Source organism: Mytilus edulis, chromosome 6 (genome assembly GCF_963676685.1).
Source record: "Mytilus edulis chromosome 6, xbMytEdul2.2, whole genome shotgun sequence".
Taxonomy (NCBI): domain Eukaryota; kingdom Metazoa; phylum Mollusca; class Bivalvia; order Mytilida; family Mytilidae; genus Mytilus; species Mytilus edulis.
In genome coordinates this window covers 6,736,591-6,750,827 of record NC_092349.1, presented here as the reverse complement: position 1 = coordinate 6,750,827, position 14,237 = coordinate 6,736,591, and the positions used below count along the sequence as shown (strand labels likewise).

The 14,237-nt window shown below is 31.7% G+C and overlaps 1 protein-coding gene across 2 annotated transcripts; it reads left to right on the top strand.

Annotated features, from left to right (window-relative positions):
* Window positions 1–4,875: 4,875 nt before the first annotated feature.
* On the top strand, window positions 4,876–13,953 carry LOC139527006 (uncharacterized). Of its 2 annotated transcripts, none has more exons than XM_071322222.1 (7): window positions 4,876–5,044; window positions 8,065–8,376; window positions 8,901–9,060; window positions 10,382–10,488; window positions 11,934–12,023; window positions 12,547–12,589; window positions 13,122–13,953. In XM_071322222.1, the coding sequence occupies exons 1-7, from the start codon at window positions 4,981–4,983 to the stop codon at window positions 13,171–13,173; spliced, it is 828 nt and encodes a 275-aa protein (XP_071178323.1). In that variant the 5' UTR covers window positions 4,876–4,980; the 3' UTR covers window positions 13,174–13,953. The 2 variants fall into 2 exon arrangements, with proteins under 2 accessions (XP_071178323.1, XP_071178322.1); XM_071322221.1 differs by having other exon boundaries at window positions 8,901–9,065; window positions 10,381–10,488.
* Window positions 13,954–14,237: the final 284 nt, after the last annotated feature.

The following is a 14,237-nucleotide window of genomic DNA, read 5'->3' as shown; positions in this document are numbered from 1 at the left end:
AAACATATCGCTGAAATGACAACATTACGTGACAAGTATACAGTACAAATAACCGATGCATGAACACTCTGTCTCAGGTCAGAGTAAAACATATTACATGTATAACATTTATGAATTTGGTTTTGATGTTTTATGGATCTACCTTATAAATCATCAAAAACGCAAAAAATCTTAAAATAAATAAATTGAAAGACAAGCCTGAATATATTCATGAATTCCTTAGGAGTTATATGATTAAAGGGTATAATAAAGAATAGACAAATCTCAAAAGATTTTAGTGTGATATCGTTCGAAGGTTGTTTCTAAAAATAAATTAAATTCATCATCTAAAATAAAAAGACTAGTATATATTGATTTCAGATATATTTAAACTGGGTGTAAATAACTGTACACTTATATATGATGTCATCAATGTTATTACCTTACCATATTAACCACCAAATTCAGAAAGAAAGAGTTTATTCTTTCATTAAGTTACTTCAAGCATTAACGTATTCGTGTGAAAATTTGAGAAATATAGGTAATGGATTGTCGCCCACTTAACCATGAACTATTGTGTTCTTCCATTTGAGACAAGTCGTGTACAATGGTGTACTTATTGAATAATGTGTAAACTACTTTTAAAAAGGAATGTTAATTGTATCAGTGCATATATACTTATATGTATATGGGTTTATGTGTAAGATACAAATAATATATAAATTATCGTACTGATCAAAATTTTAAATAAAGACAACGATCTTTGGTTTTTTCGTAAACTGTATTGTATAAATGATGTACTTAGTTTGATTTTTTTACATTTTTGTCGGAACCTCTCACATGTTTCATAGCTGACTGTATACGGTATGAGTTTTCTCATGGTTGAAGGCTGCTCCAGTGATCTATATAATAGCTTAAATCCTCTTTGTCATTTAAACATGTTGAACTCTAACGAAAATTTGTCTCATTGGAATTCAGATCACATCTTCTTAGTTATCATAATGAACCTAAGAAGTGTTTTGGGTCACGGGACTTCTATTCTTGTACATGTAGTTGTGTATATTGCATATCGATATGAAGTTATCATTTGTTGCTCAATTATGTGATAGAAATATTTTTGTCCTTGTGTACTGATTTTAAAAAAGTGTCTATTTTTATTTTAGTGATTTACTATGGCAAATTAACGTATGCACCAAAGTGTTCATGCTTACTTTCCTGATAAATTTGGCTATTTGTTAAGGTCCTGTTTAGGTTAATATACATTATAATACACATCAAACGAATGGTTGTTGTCCATTCGTTTGATGTGTTTTATCATATTATTTTGCCATTTGATTGGGAACTTTCCGTTTTGAATTTTCCTCGGAGTTCAGTATTTGTATTATTTTACTTTTATTGGCTTTCAAATATTCGACATTGAACGTTCCTGATGAAGGTAAAGCGCTTCGGACGCATGCAATTTATAACTTTCTTTTTTACTATACCGTATACTGTTAATAAAGGCCTTTATATTGCTTGACTATTTAGTTATTGATGTTTAACGTAAACATACAATCACATCCGAAATTGGAACGAGTATCAGCTGCCACCTGAAAAATGCATGTATGAAGAAATGTTGTAAGTCGAAAAGTAAGAGCATGAGCTCCCAGGGATTATACCATTAAAAGTTTAATGCTGGATGGGGATATATCGTACTGATAGGGACGTTGCAGTCTCAAAATGCATGTTGTTTGATTAACTCTTGCAAAACCACAGTTCCCACTTGTGATGCCTTGATCTGTAAGGTTTGAGAAACTATATGAAATATTTTTCCATTTCTATAAATATTTTCTTTATCGTGTTAAAAAGGGTTAATACAATTCCACTCAAATATTATTATTCAACAAAGAACATTCATACTATTTCTAACTTCCTATACATATTTTGCCGGTTTTATAAAGGGCATGAATGAGATTTGTTTTCTATTTTGATTGTTATAGATGTGTAAGCTTGTCACATGTGGAGCAGGATCTACTTACCCATCCAGAGCATTTCAGATCACTCCTAGTTTTAGTGGGGTTCGTGTTGCACAGTCTTTAGTTTTCTTTGTTTTGTTTTGTGTACTCTGTAATTCTATTGATCTTTGTTTTAACCATATCGCGTTGTCACCCGGGGCAGTGATAGACGTTATAGCGCATACAACACAACAATACATAGAAAATTATATGTTGCTTTTGGCATATCTCAAAATATCGGTACAAGGCACAAAAACAGTTATAGCAGCATAAACATGATATATAAAAACTAAGAAACAAAGCATCAATTTGAAAATAAAATAACTAGTAATTACTGAAAGCTAGTTCAAAGCCAATGCAGTTAATCACAACTGATAAATAAATCAAATCGTTTACTTTAACTATGCAGTATACGTTAAGGTTTTTAGAAAGCTTGTCTGTGTTTTTATTGTACGTTAAACAGAAATAAGTAACTTAGTGTGGAGATTACTATAATATGAACATATTGGATAAGTTTACAAAATAAAATGAGTTTCGACTACCATGACTACCTTGAGTAGAAAAAATTAAGACCCTAAATTCAGTATTTTAGTCTCCACAAGACATATTCCGTACTGCTAGGATATTGGCACTCTTAAAGCGCATGTTGTTCTTCACTCCCTCCCACCAAAACCAAATTCCTTACTCGTGAATGGGGCCAGTAAGAATATGGAAATCCTTCACCGAGAAATTTCTATATACACATATAATTCCATTATCTATAAATATTATCTATATCGTGTTAAATATGCTATAAAACTATCCACTCCAACCTTTCTATATAGATAAATATTATACAATTTAAGCTTCCCGTATTTTTGCAGGTAATCAAATTGGTCTGAACCAGGTTTTCGTTTCATAGTTATACAGGTATATGAGGGGGGGGGGGGGGGGGGGGGGGGCAAGGGGTTTAACTGTTATGCTGTTATGGAGCATTTTAATTCTTTGTTATCTGTTATTCTGAAAATATATTTACTGTTAGCTGTTATTGTCTTATTCTTTGTTAGCAGTTATAGGACTATTATCTATTTTGTTATCTGTTATTGTGAGAATGTATTTGCTGTTAACTGTTATTGAAAATTGGAATGTTAGCATTTTGACAGCCAATCTTCCGTAGAATTTGAAGATAATTGAAAATTGTGATTTGAATGGATACTAGTCTCATTGGCACGCTTACCACATCTTCTTACAATGTATATCTATTGGGGTCTTTCTACTGGTAATATTGGGTGGCCCTGTATTTGCAGAAGAATTTCAGTAACATACATCACATAAACATATTAAAATCAATTGGACCCAGGACCATTCCAGTATATATTATTATTATACTTTGTAATAAATTCCATTGTCTGTGAACATGTAGCATTTTGTACAAACTAGATATCATTGAGATGGGAGCCATCTCTGTGGGCCCCGCTGTGAATAATGTGCATTAAAAAATTGTATCTTTACCATAGGACATGGGTTTGTCAACTGAAACCAAAGTTTTTGACCTTGAACTTTGACTTGGCAGTCGTTCATAAATTATGACACACCCTCTGGTGTTTTAGCATTTATATTAAGTGCTACTCCCTCTCTTTTCATTTATATGAAAGAGAACCCTGACCACCATATTTTTAAAAGCTTTTTAACTGCTTCACATGGCGAAAATTGAAGCTGTGAAACCATTGATGCAAATAAAGATGTGTCTTCACTTTAATTTTTCAACAAATACCCTTTTTAAAATCCTACAGCTTCTCCAATGCTGTACCCAAATTTTCCATATTCTATAATTTTACATAAGATGCATGATTGGTGTTTCACTTGGTGTCATCCAAATTCTATTATACTATCAGAATTGTCACTTGAGGCAATTTCTATTATCAGAAGAACCATAACTGGCATGCGTGTTTCAGTTACATGTCCTGTCTCCACTTATCTGGGTATTTTTGTATTTTATAATGAGGTCATTAAATAAAAAAAATATATTGTGCATCAATGTTTTTTTATTACTTGTAAAGTATATATATTGCTTTTCAGAAGAAAAAAATCTAAAAATCAAATTTATAATAATGTGTCACTGTCTGCACTATTTTCAAAAATTAAATAAACAAACCTAAATCATTAACAATTGATCCCTCAAATTCCCTAGATTAAAAATATCCCTATATCAAAAACAGAAACTAGTAATTTCGTTCAGAAAAATTCAACAATCATACTATAACTTATTGTACAAGTTACGGGAAAAAATCAACCAAGGCAGAACTGCCTCAACGGCCGAAACGTCTTGTTTACACAAATTACAATTTTCTAGGTCCATACCGCAAGCTATGTACTAAGATCTACGAGTCAACTTCTGGATTGGTCCTGAGCAGATTTATTTTCATATTTCATTTACTGTTATCTGTTATTATCCCTTTTCAATTCCTTGTTATCTGTTTTTCACCAAATCAATTCACTGTTTTGCTGTTATGGGGACCCCCCTTGCCCCCCCCGTATATGGTTGTCACGAGTTCTAATTATATGACTAATAAAAGTAAACAGGTTTTATTTATACATGTTATTATTAGTAAACCCTAACGTTTGATTGTTTGTCACCGTCCGGTGGCAAATATTTCATATATATTTTACGACGATACGTTAAAAAATAATTTGAAAATATATTGAGGTACAGTGACAAATAATCGCCCACTTTTTCAAATACAACTTAGATGGAAAAGACCCAAAATTACACAGTATTATTTCTATTCAGTGATTTACAAAAAACCTAAAATGATCAGAAATAGATTTTTTTCTCACTTTTATTTTTAGAATCATGTACATTCCATTCTATTTAAAGAATATGAATACATTATTAATACAGGTAAGTATATATAGTATAGTAAAGGAAACAGAAACTACGTGGAAAACCGATTGACATACTGTTTGCAAAAAAATATTATTGGAAAGATTTACCTCTGAAGTAAAAGCGACGAAAACAGCAAGGGAAATGGAAACAATTGAATTTACATGTTTTTTAATCGTAGGATTGTTACAGTTAAATTTATGTCAAGGTAAACTTTATCAAGTTATTTAGTTAATTGTATTGTAAAGGTCAATCAGTTTTGTCTGTACATTTTTCGGTAGATAAGTCAAGGTAAAATACTTGTAATTTAATTATTTATTTAACAGTTTAACAAGGACATTTAAATGTTAGGTTACAGTAGTGTTTTCGGAACGCCGCTTTATGCATGTGTCTATGCTGGATCTGGTATTCATGACTATGCAAAGATTGTTTTATAGTGTTAAATCTCACTAGCAGCTATGTCTATAATCATTCCAGGTCTACTGTGTCACGTACATGTTGCAATCATCCAAGTGTCATCCAAATTTATGTAATTAGCAACAAGTCTAATGATTATATCTACAATCTGACCCCTATAACAGTCACAAAATACTTCAGTACATTTTGACATTGCACAAGGTCATACTTTTCTCATTCTTAACACTAAATCTGATGGGTGTGCTGCAGCTTGTGCTTGATATTTTTTTTTTGCAAAACTTCATTTATGTATGAGTTGTAATTAGATTTGAATTAGCTTTTGGGAACTGATATAACCTTGAGATCAGTGCTATGCATACCTTTTTTCTTTCTGTTGGGTCATAATTATATGCTTCCTGAAAATATCATGGGTCAACCCTGTTCAACTGATTTTTACAGTTTGGTTTCTTATGTGCGATTTATGTAAGTACGCATATATCTGAAATAACAAGATCTCTCAAACCTAAAATTAGGATAACCGAAAAATTTAAGACATTGGGGTCTACTCATATATCATTCGTATATAATCATTCAAGATGCCAGGTTTGCTACATAAAACGGGACATTCGATTACTAATTCTTATTTGGGCAAATTTGGAAATATTCTGTTTTCCTCTGAGAGCTACACATTTTTTAATATTAGCTACTTCTTTGCTAAAATTTTTCTACTTTGCGAAATCAATAAATTGTTGTACTAAGATCATTTGGACCAATGTTTACATGGTATGTTTGATTTAGTTTTTTTACCTGGTAGTCAGTTGTAACAGTTTTGAATGGATTTTTTTTTGCATGTGATGTATATATACTGAGTTTTGGCTGACGCATCCCAATTATTGTCACATTACCTTACTTTAAACATATTTTATTTCAAAAAATCATGTACATGACATACACATATAAATACAGTGATACAATATTACAAAGGGATTCGGAAACAAGGTTTCCCTTATATTAATCCGTCTCCCTGAAGAAAAAAGATAAAGGGAAATAACTGCAAATAAAAAAGTTGATTTTTTTCGTCAGATCTTTCCTATATATATATGTACCGGCGGCGGAGTGTGTTTACAGGACTTTATATAAAGGCAATAGTAGTATACCGCTGTTCGAAAGTCATAAATCGATTGAGAAAAAAACAAATCCGTGTTACAAACTAGAATTTGGGGGAAACACATCAAATATAAGAGGAAAACAAAGAAACAACAGAAACACTAAAGTGCAACAAAAAGCCCAACGACAATGCAAAACACACATTAACGCCATTTTCATGACTTGGTTCAGGACATTTTAAGAAAAAAAAAATGAATGTTTAGGATGCTTACCCATTTTATCAATACAACAAATGATAAACAAGTCTTATACAAACGGCAGGTTTAGTTGGTTATAAAACCAGGTTAAATCCACCATTTTCTTTGTAAAATGTCTGTACCAAGTTAGAAACATGGCATTAGTTTTTCACCTGTTCCGTTGATTAATAGCGTTTGCTTTTGAAAGTTTTTCTTGATTTTATGGACTTCCTCCTTTCTGAATTTGCCTTTGAGTTCGGTATTTTGTTATATTTTTTTAAGAACCTCTTTTGAAATTGTTCTTTTGATTTTGTTCAACTGAACGGGTGTGTCTTCAGGGGCGGATCCAGCCATTTTAAAAAGGGGGGGTTCCTAACCCAGGACAAAGGGGGGGGGGGGGGGTTCCAACTATATGTCCCCATTCAAATGCATTGATCGTCCAAAAAAAAAAGGGGGGGTTCCAACCCCCGGAACCCCCCCCTCTGGATCCGCGCCTGGTCTTTAAACACTGATTAATTCAATATATACTGTTATTGATTACATGAAATTATTTGTGTTTAGATATTCGTTTTCAGGAAATAAAAGAGATTACATGAAGTCATTATTTTGGGGCGATTCAGAATATACATATAAATTATGTTACTGTTAAAAGATGAAATAAAACACCACAGCCTTGACCAAAGATTTTAAATTCGTGCATATCTTAATGCAAAGAAATATATTATAAATGATGACAAGCTTTATATATATATGATTTGGATTAACATTTGGAAAAAAATCCTTGTAATATAAAACTTAAAATGAAATGCATTCAAATCATATTAATATTTGTTTGTGTGGTTTATTCATATGTGCAGTCGAGTGCAAAGTCCGGGTGCAAAACTTTCAATTTTAAGAGGAACACACTAACAGTGGTTGTTGTACGGTTTTAAAAAATCTATATTATCACATTTCGTTGAAAACACTTTAAATTTGTGGTTACCGTAAACACAAGAAAAAATCTTTCATTTTAAATGTACAAATACTGCTAGTTAATATTAACCGTCAAAAACTTTAAAGTTGTGATCGTACAAAGTATGAAAATTCCCTTAGTCATAATGTGAATAAATTCTGGCGAAATATAATTTTAACCATCGACAAAAAAATACTTTCATACTTCACTACACACATTGGCAACTGACTAATTCAGTTATAGCTTTGCTTATAGATAAACTCATCATACATACCAGGACTAAAATTTTACACTTACGCCAGACGCGCGTTTCGTCTACAAAAGACTCATCAGTGACGCTCGAATTAAAAAATGTTCAAAAGGCAAAATAAATTACGAAGTTTATGAGCATTGAGGACCAAAATTTCCTAAAAGTTTTGCCAAATACGTTTACTTGTCTTGTTTCGTAAATCAAGAGAACCTGACACATGCAAATTTGACACTTCATAGAGTTTTAGTTATTTATGTTACTTATTATTCTTTTGTTTTTAATAATAGGTATATCAATTGATGTAAAGGAAGATGAAGTTTCCGACTGTGTAAATCCTCCAGTAAAAATCATCTGTGAATTCACCTCTGATGAGCTTAAGGCTAACAACAACGAGCTTATAATTATGCATGGTGGTTTGACGATGGCAAATTGTAAATCAGACAGTTTGACCTGCACAACAGCAGGCGGGAGATACAACGTGACAATTGGGAATGGTCGTGCTGTGCTTACAATCTCAAACATGGATGTGTATTATGCTGGGACTACGTGGGGTTGTCATGCTGGACCAAAAATGGCCTCACTTAAGCTAAGATACTTTCGTTAGTTTTATTATTTACATATTTTCTTTTTGTTGATTTTACGTTTTGGTCTTAAATTATTTCGCAAAAATGTTTTTTTGTAGATGATTATTGTTTTTCATCATGGTCCTAATCCTAAACAAAGTTTAGCTTTTCAAAATGTGACAAAATATTTCGAAGACTTTAAATTTGATAACGAACAATGAAGAAAAAAAGAACCTTTGATATGTTTTTTCTTATAGTCTTATTTTTATTACAAGTTGGGTATTGCAAACATCCAAGAAAGTGCTTTCAATACAATGTTTTTGTGTTTTCTCATTGCATAGGAGAAGCACCATATATTTGCTTTTATAAGGAAATTACAAATAAAAAAGATTATGCTTTAAGAGTATAATCTAGTAAAAAATACTCATCATAGATACCAGGCTTAAAATTCTGTACCCCAGACATGCGTTTTATCGACAATTAAAGACCCATCGGAGTTCAGTAGTTTTGTGATTTTACTTTTTAGGTATATAATTATGTTTTATTTTTCATATGTATAGGAGCAGCAACAGAGAGTTTTTCCTCCCAGTTCCTGTCTCTCCGGCAGATCAGTATTGTTGATGTGGTGACACTATTTATAGTTATCACTATACTGTTAGTACTGATAATCAAAGTTGTCTGTTTAAGTTGCTGTCGTGGTCAGAAAGAAAAAGAAAAAGAAAAAGGTAGGAATTTTCATTGGACATCAGCATGTTTTGTTTAACGATTAATTGTTGAAACTTACTGGTGAAAGAAATTCCATTTTTACCCAAATTTATATTTGTTTTAAAAACCGACGCCCGTTCGAAAACTAGAAACTAAAAATCTTAGCTTAGCACAATTAGCACTATGCGTCCCGACGATGTCAGTCTGTAATTATAATGGTTAAAAGATTATTTTTTTTAGCGCCACTTTTTTACATTTTGAAAAATGTCAAAACGAAAATCAATTTTTTAAGACACAGTTACGAGGATACAGATTACCATCGCGATCTAAGGCGTCATGTTTATAAAACAAAGTGGATCGCGTCATTCTATGCGACCATCGTCCCATTGTAGGGATAACACGCTTTTCATATATTTTCAAAAACAGATTGGCAGTAATTTGTCTAAACTTTACCTTTTGAATCTATGTTCAATATCTTCGACAGTCGAAAAACCTTTTATTTGATGCAAAAGAGTAAATTATAATTATTTATAAGAACCGAAACAATTGAAGAGCTATATGACCAAAAATAACCTAATTAAATAGTCAAATTCATCTATAAGTCAAATAACAAAAATACCGAACTCTGAGGAAAATTCAGAACGGTAAGTCCGTAATCAAAAAGCATAATCAAAAGCACAAACACATCAAACGAAGGGATAACAACTTTCATATTCCTGACTTATCTTGAGGGTTGAACCCTTAGTATCTTTATAATTTCAAAATTTATCAACGGACAATTTTAGAAAGGATTGTTATAAATCATGTCAGTACCGAAGTTTTGACTACTGAGCTGATGATTACCTCGGGGATTTTTAGTCCAACAGCAGAGGTATCGACCTAGTGACAAAAAAGTAAATCATCTGGTTTAATTAATTAATGCTTTCGAAACGCATTTCTGGATTTACCTTCACCATAAACGATCAAAACCAAATACGCGTATGCCATCAGCATTGGATTGACATCGACGTATGAACATAGAGCATGGATAATTTCATCTAAAATTAATATCTGACCTAACGATTTGAAATCTTTTGTATTATATTGGTTTATTTGTTAGGATAAAAAGGACACGTTTAAAAGTGAATCGTGACAAATTGCAGATGGTCCAATTAATTCAATGTAAAACAATAACAAAATAAAAACATTTTTAACTACTAGTATTCATAATTTTACTGTGCATACTATATAATATTATATAAAACAGCTTTCAAAACAGTTTGATTTGATTTTGAAGTCAAATGAAAATAAAATTCACAAAAACAAAAGCATAATTTATCTTCATTTTGTTCACAGATGTTGAGTCTTGTTCCTGTTCATGTATAGGCGATTTGTTCAGCAGACGACAGAAGGAACCAGTGAAAACTGGTTATACTGGGAAGAAATATGATGTCAAAACGTCATGTATGTTTTATTGTTTTTTGCCGTAAAGGTTAAAACAAGACACAGGGTATTCAGCAATAGAAAACTGTTAATGAATCAAGATACAAACTCGATTTTTCGATTGTTAACAGTCCATTCATTTCTTATACAAAACACGCAGTATCTATAATAGTATAGTGTGAAGTATCTGTGTCGCAGGTTACGAAAAAATTACCTCGCCCATTTCTTTTAAATCGAGTTCTTGTAACTCTCTAATTTTTTTTTATTAGTCAGCTCTTCTGTCATCGTTTTATGTCGCTGGTGAGTTGAGACATATCGTTTCTCTAATTTTTGTGCTATTTTCATATTTTTTAGCGGTTTAAGATAAATATTTCTTCTCACTATTGTTCTTGGCAACTGATTGGTCGAAATTTAATTATGAATTTCCCATTGTGACATCCTGAAGACAAAGGCGACCATGCCTAATATCGTTACATAAAGAACATATTTTTCTACAAATTTTTGAAAAGGACGGATAAAAATCAATATAGAAACAGATTCCACCACTAGAACTCGTGTATTACGATATTTCTCCACTCTCAATAGTTTAATTTGAATTATGTAATGCATAGTCAAGCTTCGCGCTTTAACTATCGAAATTTAACCAATTCGAGTGGAGAAGTATAGTTACACATATGATGCTGCGGTTTCTCACATCGTATTGGTCAACCAATTCATGGTGGTGATCGTAAAACACAAACACGCAAAATGCAGATTGCTGTATTTCTGCCTCGTAACTCTATAATGGCATTTTGTTTTGTGTGCAAGGACCATACGCCTGTTAATGAAACATTCACGAGCGTAACGTATCAATTGAGATACGTAAACGGTAAACGATGGATCACTAGTTATGTTTTGGATTAGAAATAGAAAGTTGACTGTTGAAAAATTGAAGAAAAAGCGTCTGCTAACTCTGACAAGATGTATCTTTCAATATTTATCCTTGGTAATCAAAAATTCTTAAAAATATTTGATTCAAATAATCATGCGGAACAGTTTGAAGGTATTAAATGCCACGATATTAAACACCACATACTTTATGATACATAATTGTAAATGTGATTTTTTTTAAGAGAAATGAATACTAGATAGCTGACAAATTTCTTATTTGCAAAGAAATATTGTTACACTTATATCTGTACATCATTTGTAGTAGGACTCTATAGATGATTATACAGGATAGTAAGTCGGAGGGCTTTATGTTTGCACTTTGTCTGTCTGTCCATTCGTCAGTTAAACAAATTAGTTTTCCACATTTTTTTCTTCATGCTTAAAGATGTTGATTTCAAGATTGGTATGGAGTTTAATCCTGACAAGTTACAGATCTAGTTCAAATTTTGTTCCGATCTGATGATTTTGTGAAGTTTTATAGTCGTTGAACGTTTAACTTTTAGTCAACTGAAATAACGTTTAATTGTTTCTCACAGATGTTATAGAAGACCCACACCACATTCCTGACGCAAGCTGTAAGACTGGTCTAGATAGGAAGACAGAAGCTGAACAAGCATGTAAAAATGGTAATATTCTAGGTTATCTAGCCTGTATTACTTATACAATGTATACTAAAAGTTATAGAGCATAAGACTAAGACACAGAAAAAAATGCTATAAGTAAAGTAAAGAAAACGGTAGTATACCGCTATTTAATAGTTCTAAATCGATTAAGCAAAATCAAATCCGGGTCACAAACAAAAACCGAGGAAAACATATAAACTAGTGTGGTAGGTCTGCCAATGAGACGAATCTCGATCTAAGTCGCAATTTTTAAAAGTTAACCATTATAGGTCAAAGTACGGTTTTCAGCACGCCTTGGCTTACACCGAACAGCAAGCTTAGAGGGCCCGGAAAAGACTTGTGCTAAACCATTCAATCAGGAAAAAAGAACGGTCTCATCTATATAATTTAAAACGAGAATTGAGAAACACTCGAGAACCACACCAACAACGACAACCTCTGATCAATAGGTTCCTGAAGTATGTTTTAGCATTCAGGGGTTTGAGGGTTTGGGCAAGGTGATTATAGTTGCCTTTTTATATTTCAGTTCCCGAAGAAACTAAAAAGGTTGCAGCAGAAAAACTCACTGAGTAAGTATGTTCTGAAAATTAAAAAAACAAGGGTAATCAAAGATTGAAAGTTATATCAGAAAGGATGGAAGAGGTATTTCTTGTCAGTGTTGCTGTTTCAAAATACTGGAAAGGACAACAACAGACCGTTAACCATGTATGTCAAAAAGATAATAAATTTAACAATTACTTATCTTTTGTTAGACGTCATGATTTAATATCAGATAACGGAAAACAATCATGGTGCTCGTGAAACACCTAATCAATGAAAGACTGGGAAACATTGTTTCGTAAGTCAGCAATATTTCCTTTGCATACTCAGTGTAATAATGATTTCACTTTGTAACATATTTATGCTTCTATTCTTTATAATTCGAAAGTTGGCTTTTAACTTTTTTGCAGTTAACAATTGTCTTCATTTTGCAAATTGTCGACCTGTGTAAAACATCATTTATTTTAACGTTACAGAAATCATTCTAAACAACTTATTCAAGAAAATTAAAAAAAAGGGGAAAATAAGAACTGACATTCTTTTCATTCTTTATTTTTTCAGATATGTCGAGGCCAGAAAACCACTGATGTCTACGAGTGATGTCAAAGAATAAAAAGTTTTTGTATTTTGCTGTATCTTACGATATCTGGATATTTATTATTGCATTATTGGTTGTTCTTTTATAAACATTGTCAGACAGTTATTTAATAATTAATATCATCTTTATAAAACTTCTTCCAACCGCTTCATCTATAAAAGAATTTAATGAACCAATACAGAAAAATGTGGATAATATTTGAAATGTTCAGAACGATAAAATCGCACAGATATGATATATCATCAACCCCAATGGGCATTCAACATTAAGATGCACGTTTCTATCGTGCAATTTGACACTGCCTAAAATATCACTAAAAATATCTGATAATAATATATATGGCTGTGATAACATATGTCTTATAACAGTTCTATTGCATTTACATTATTATTCATATTGTCATTTACATTATTATTCATATTGTCATTTACATTATTATTCATATTATCATTTACATTATTATTCATATTGTCATTTACAAGATATTTGTGTTTTTATTAAAAAGGGAAAGTTAATATTCACAATCAAACTATGTGTATTTATGTGTGTAAAATGTTTTTTCTTAGGGCTTAGCGTCAGTTTTTATTCTTTGAAAGTTCATTGTTAGTGCATTTGTGAATTGTATTTGTCTTCGTCATGTTTTCTGGAGCCAAGCTTCAGTTTTGTCATTTCAAATTTATATATAAGTGTGTGTAATGATCGCATTTAGATTAGTTTATTTCAATATTTCTTGTTTTTGTGCTTTTCGTTTGAATTGCTGTGTTTCGGTAGAAGCCTTATGTTGGCATTGTGTATATACATTTGCAAATATATATAAATTGAATTTGAATAAATCACATGAAAAAGAAAATTAATTCTTTTAAGCTTGGTTGTTTCAAATATATAAACATTGGAAAGAATCACTTGATATATATAATGAAAGCTTTCATTAAGATGAATTATTGAGTATAGTACTTCGTATCTTATACGACGGTAGTAGGTTGGTTTAACTATGTGTATACAATTGGTATCTATATAGCTACATGGTCGTGGTACAAAATGGCAAACTTGTGGGTGAATAATAGTCACTAATGCTATTG

Bases quoted from the DNA above. Each gene is read 5' to 3' on its own strand.
- LOC139527006 (XM_071322221.1), top strand. From the start codon at position 4,981: ATGGAAACAATTGAATTTACATGTTTTTTAATCGTAGGATTGTTACAG. The intron at 5,045-8,064 runs GTAAACTTTATC...TTTTAATAATAG, and splicing joins ACAGTTAAATTTATGTCAAG to GTATATCAATTGATGTAAAG. The intron at 12,024-12,546 runs GTAATATTCTAG...TTTATATTTCAG, and splicing joins TGAACAAGCATGTAAAAATG to TTCCCGAAGAAACTAAAAAG.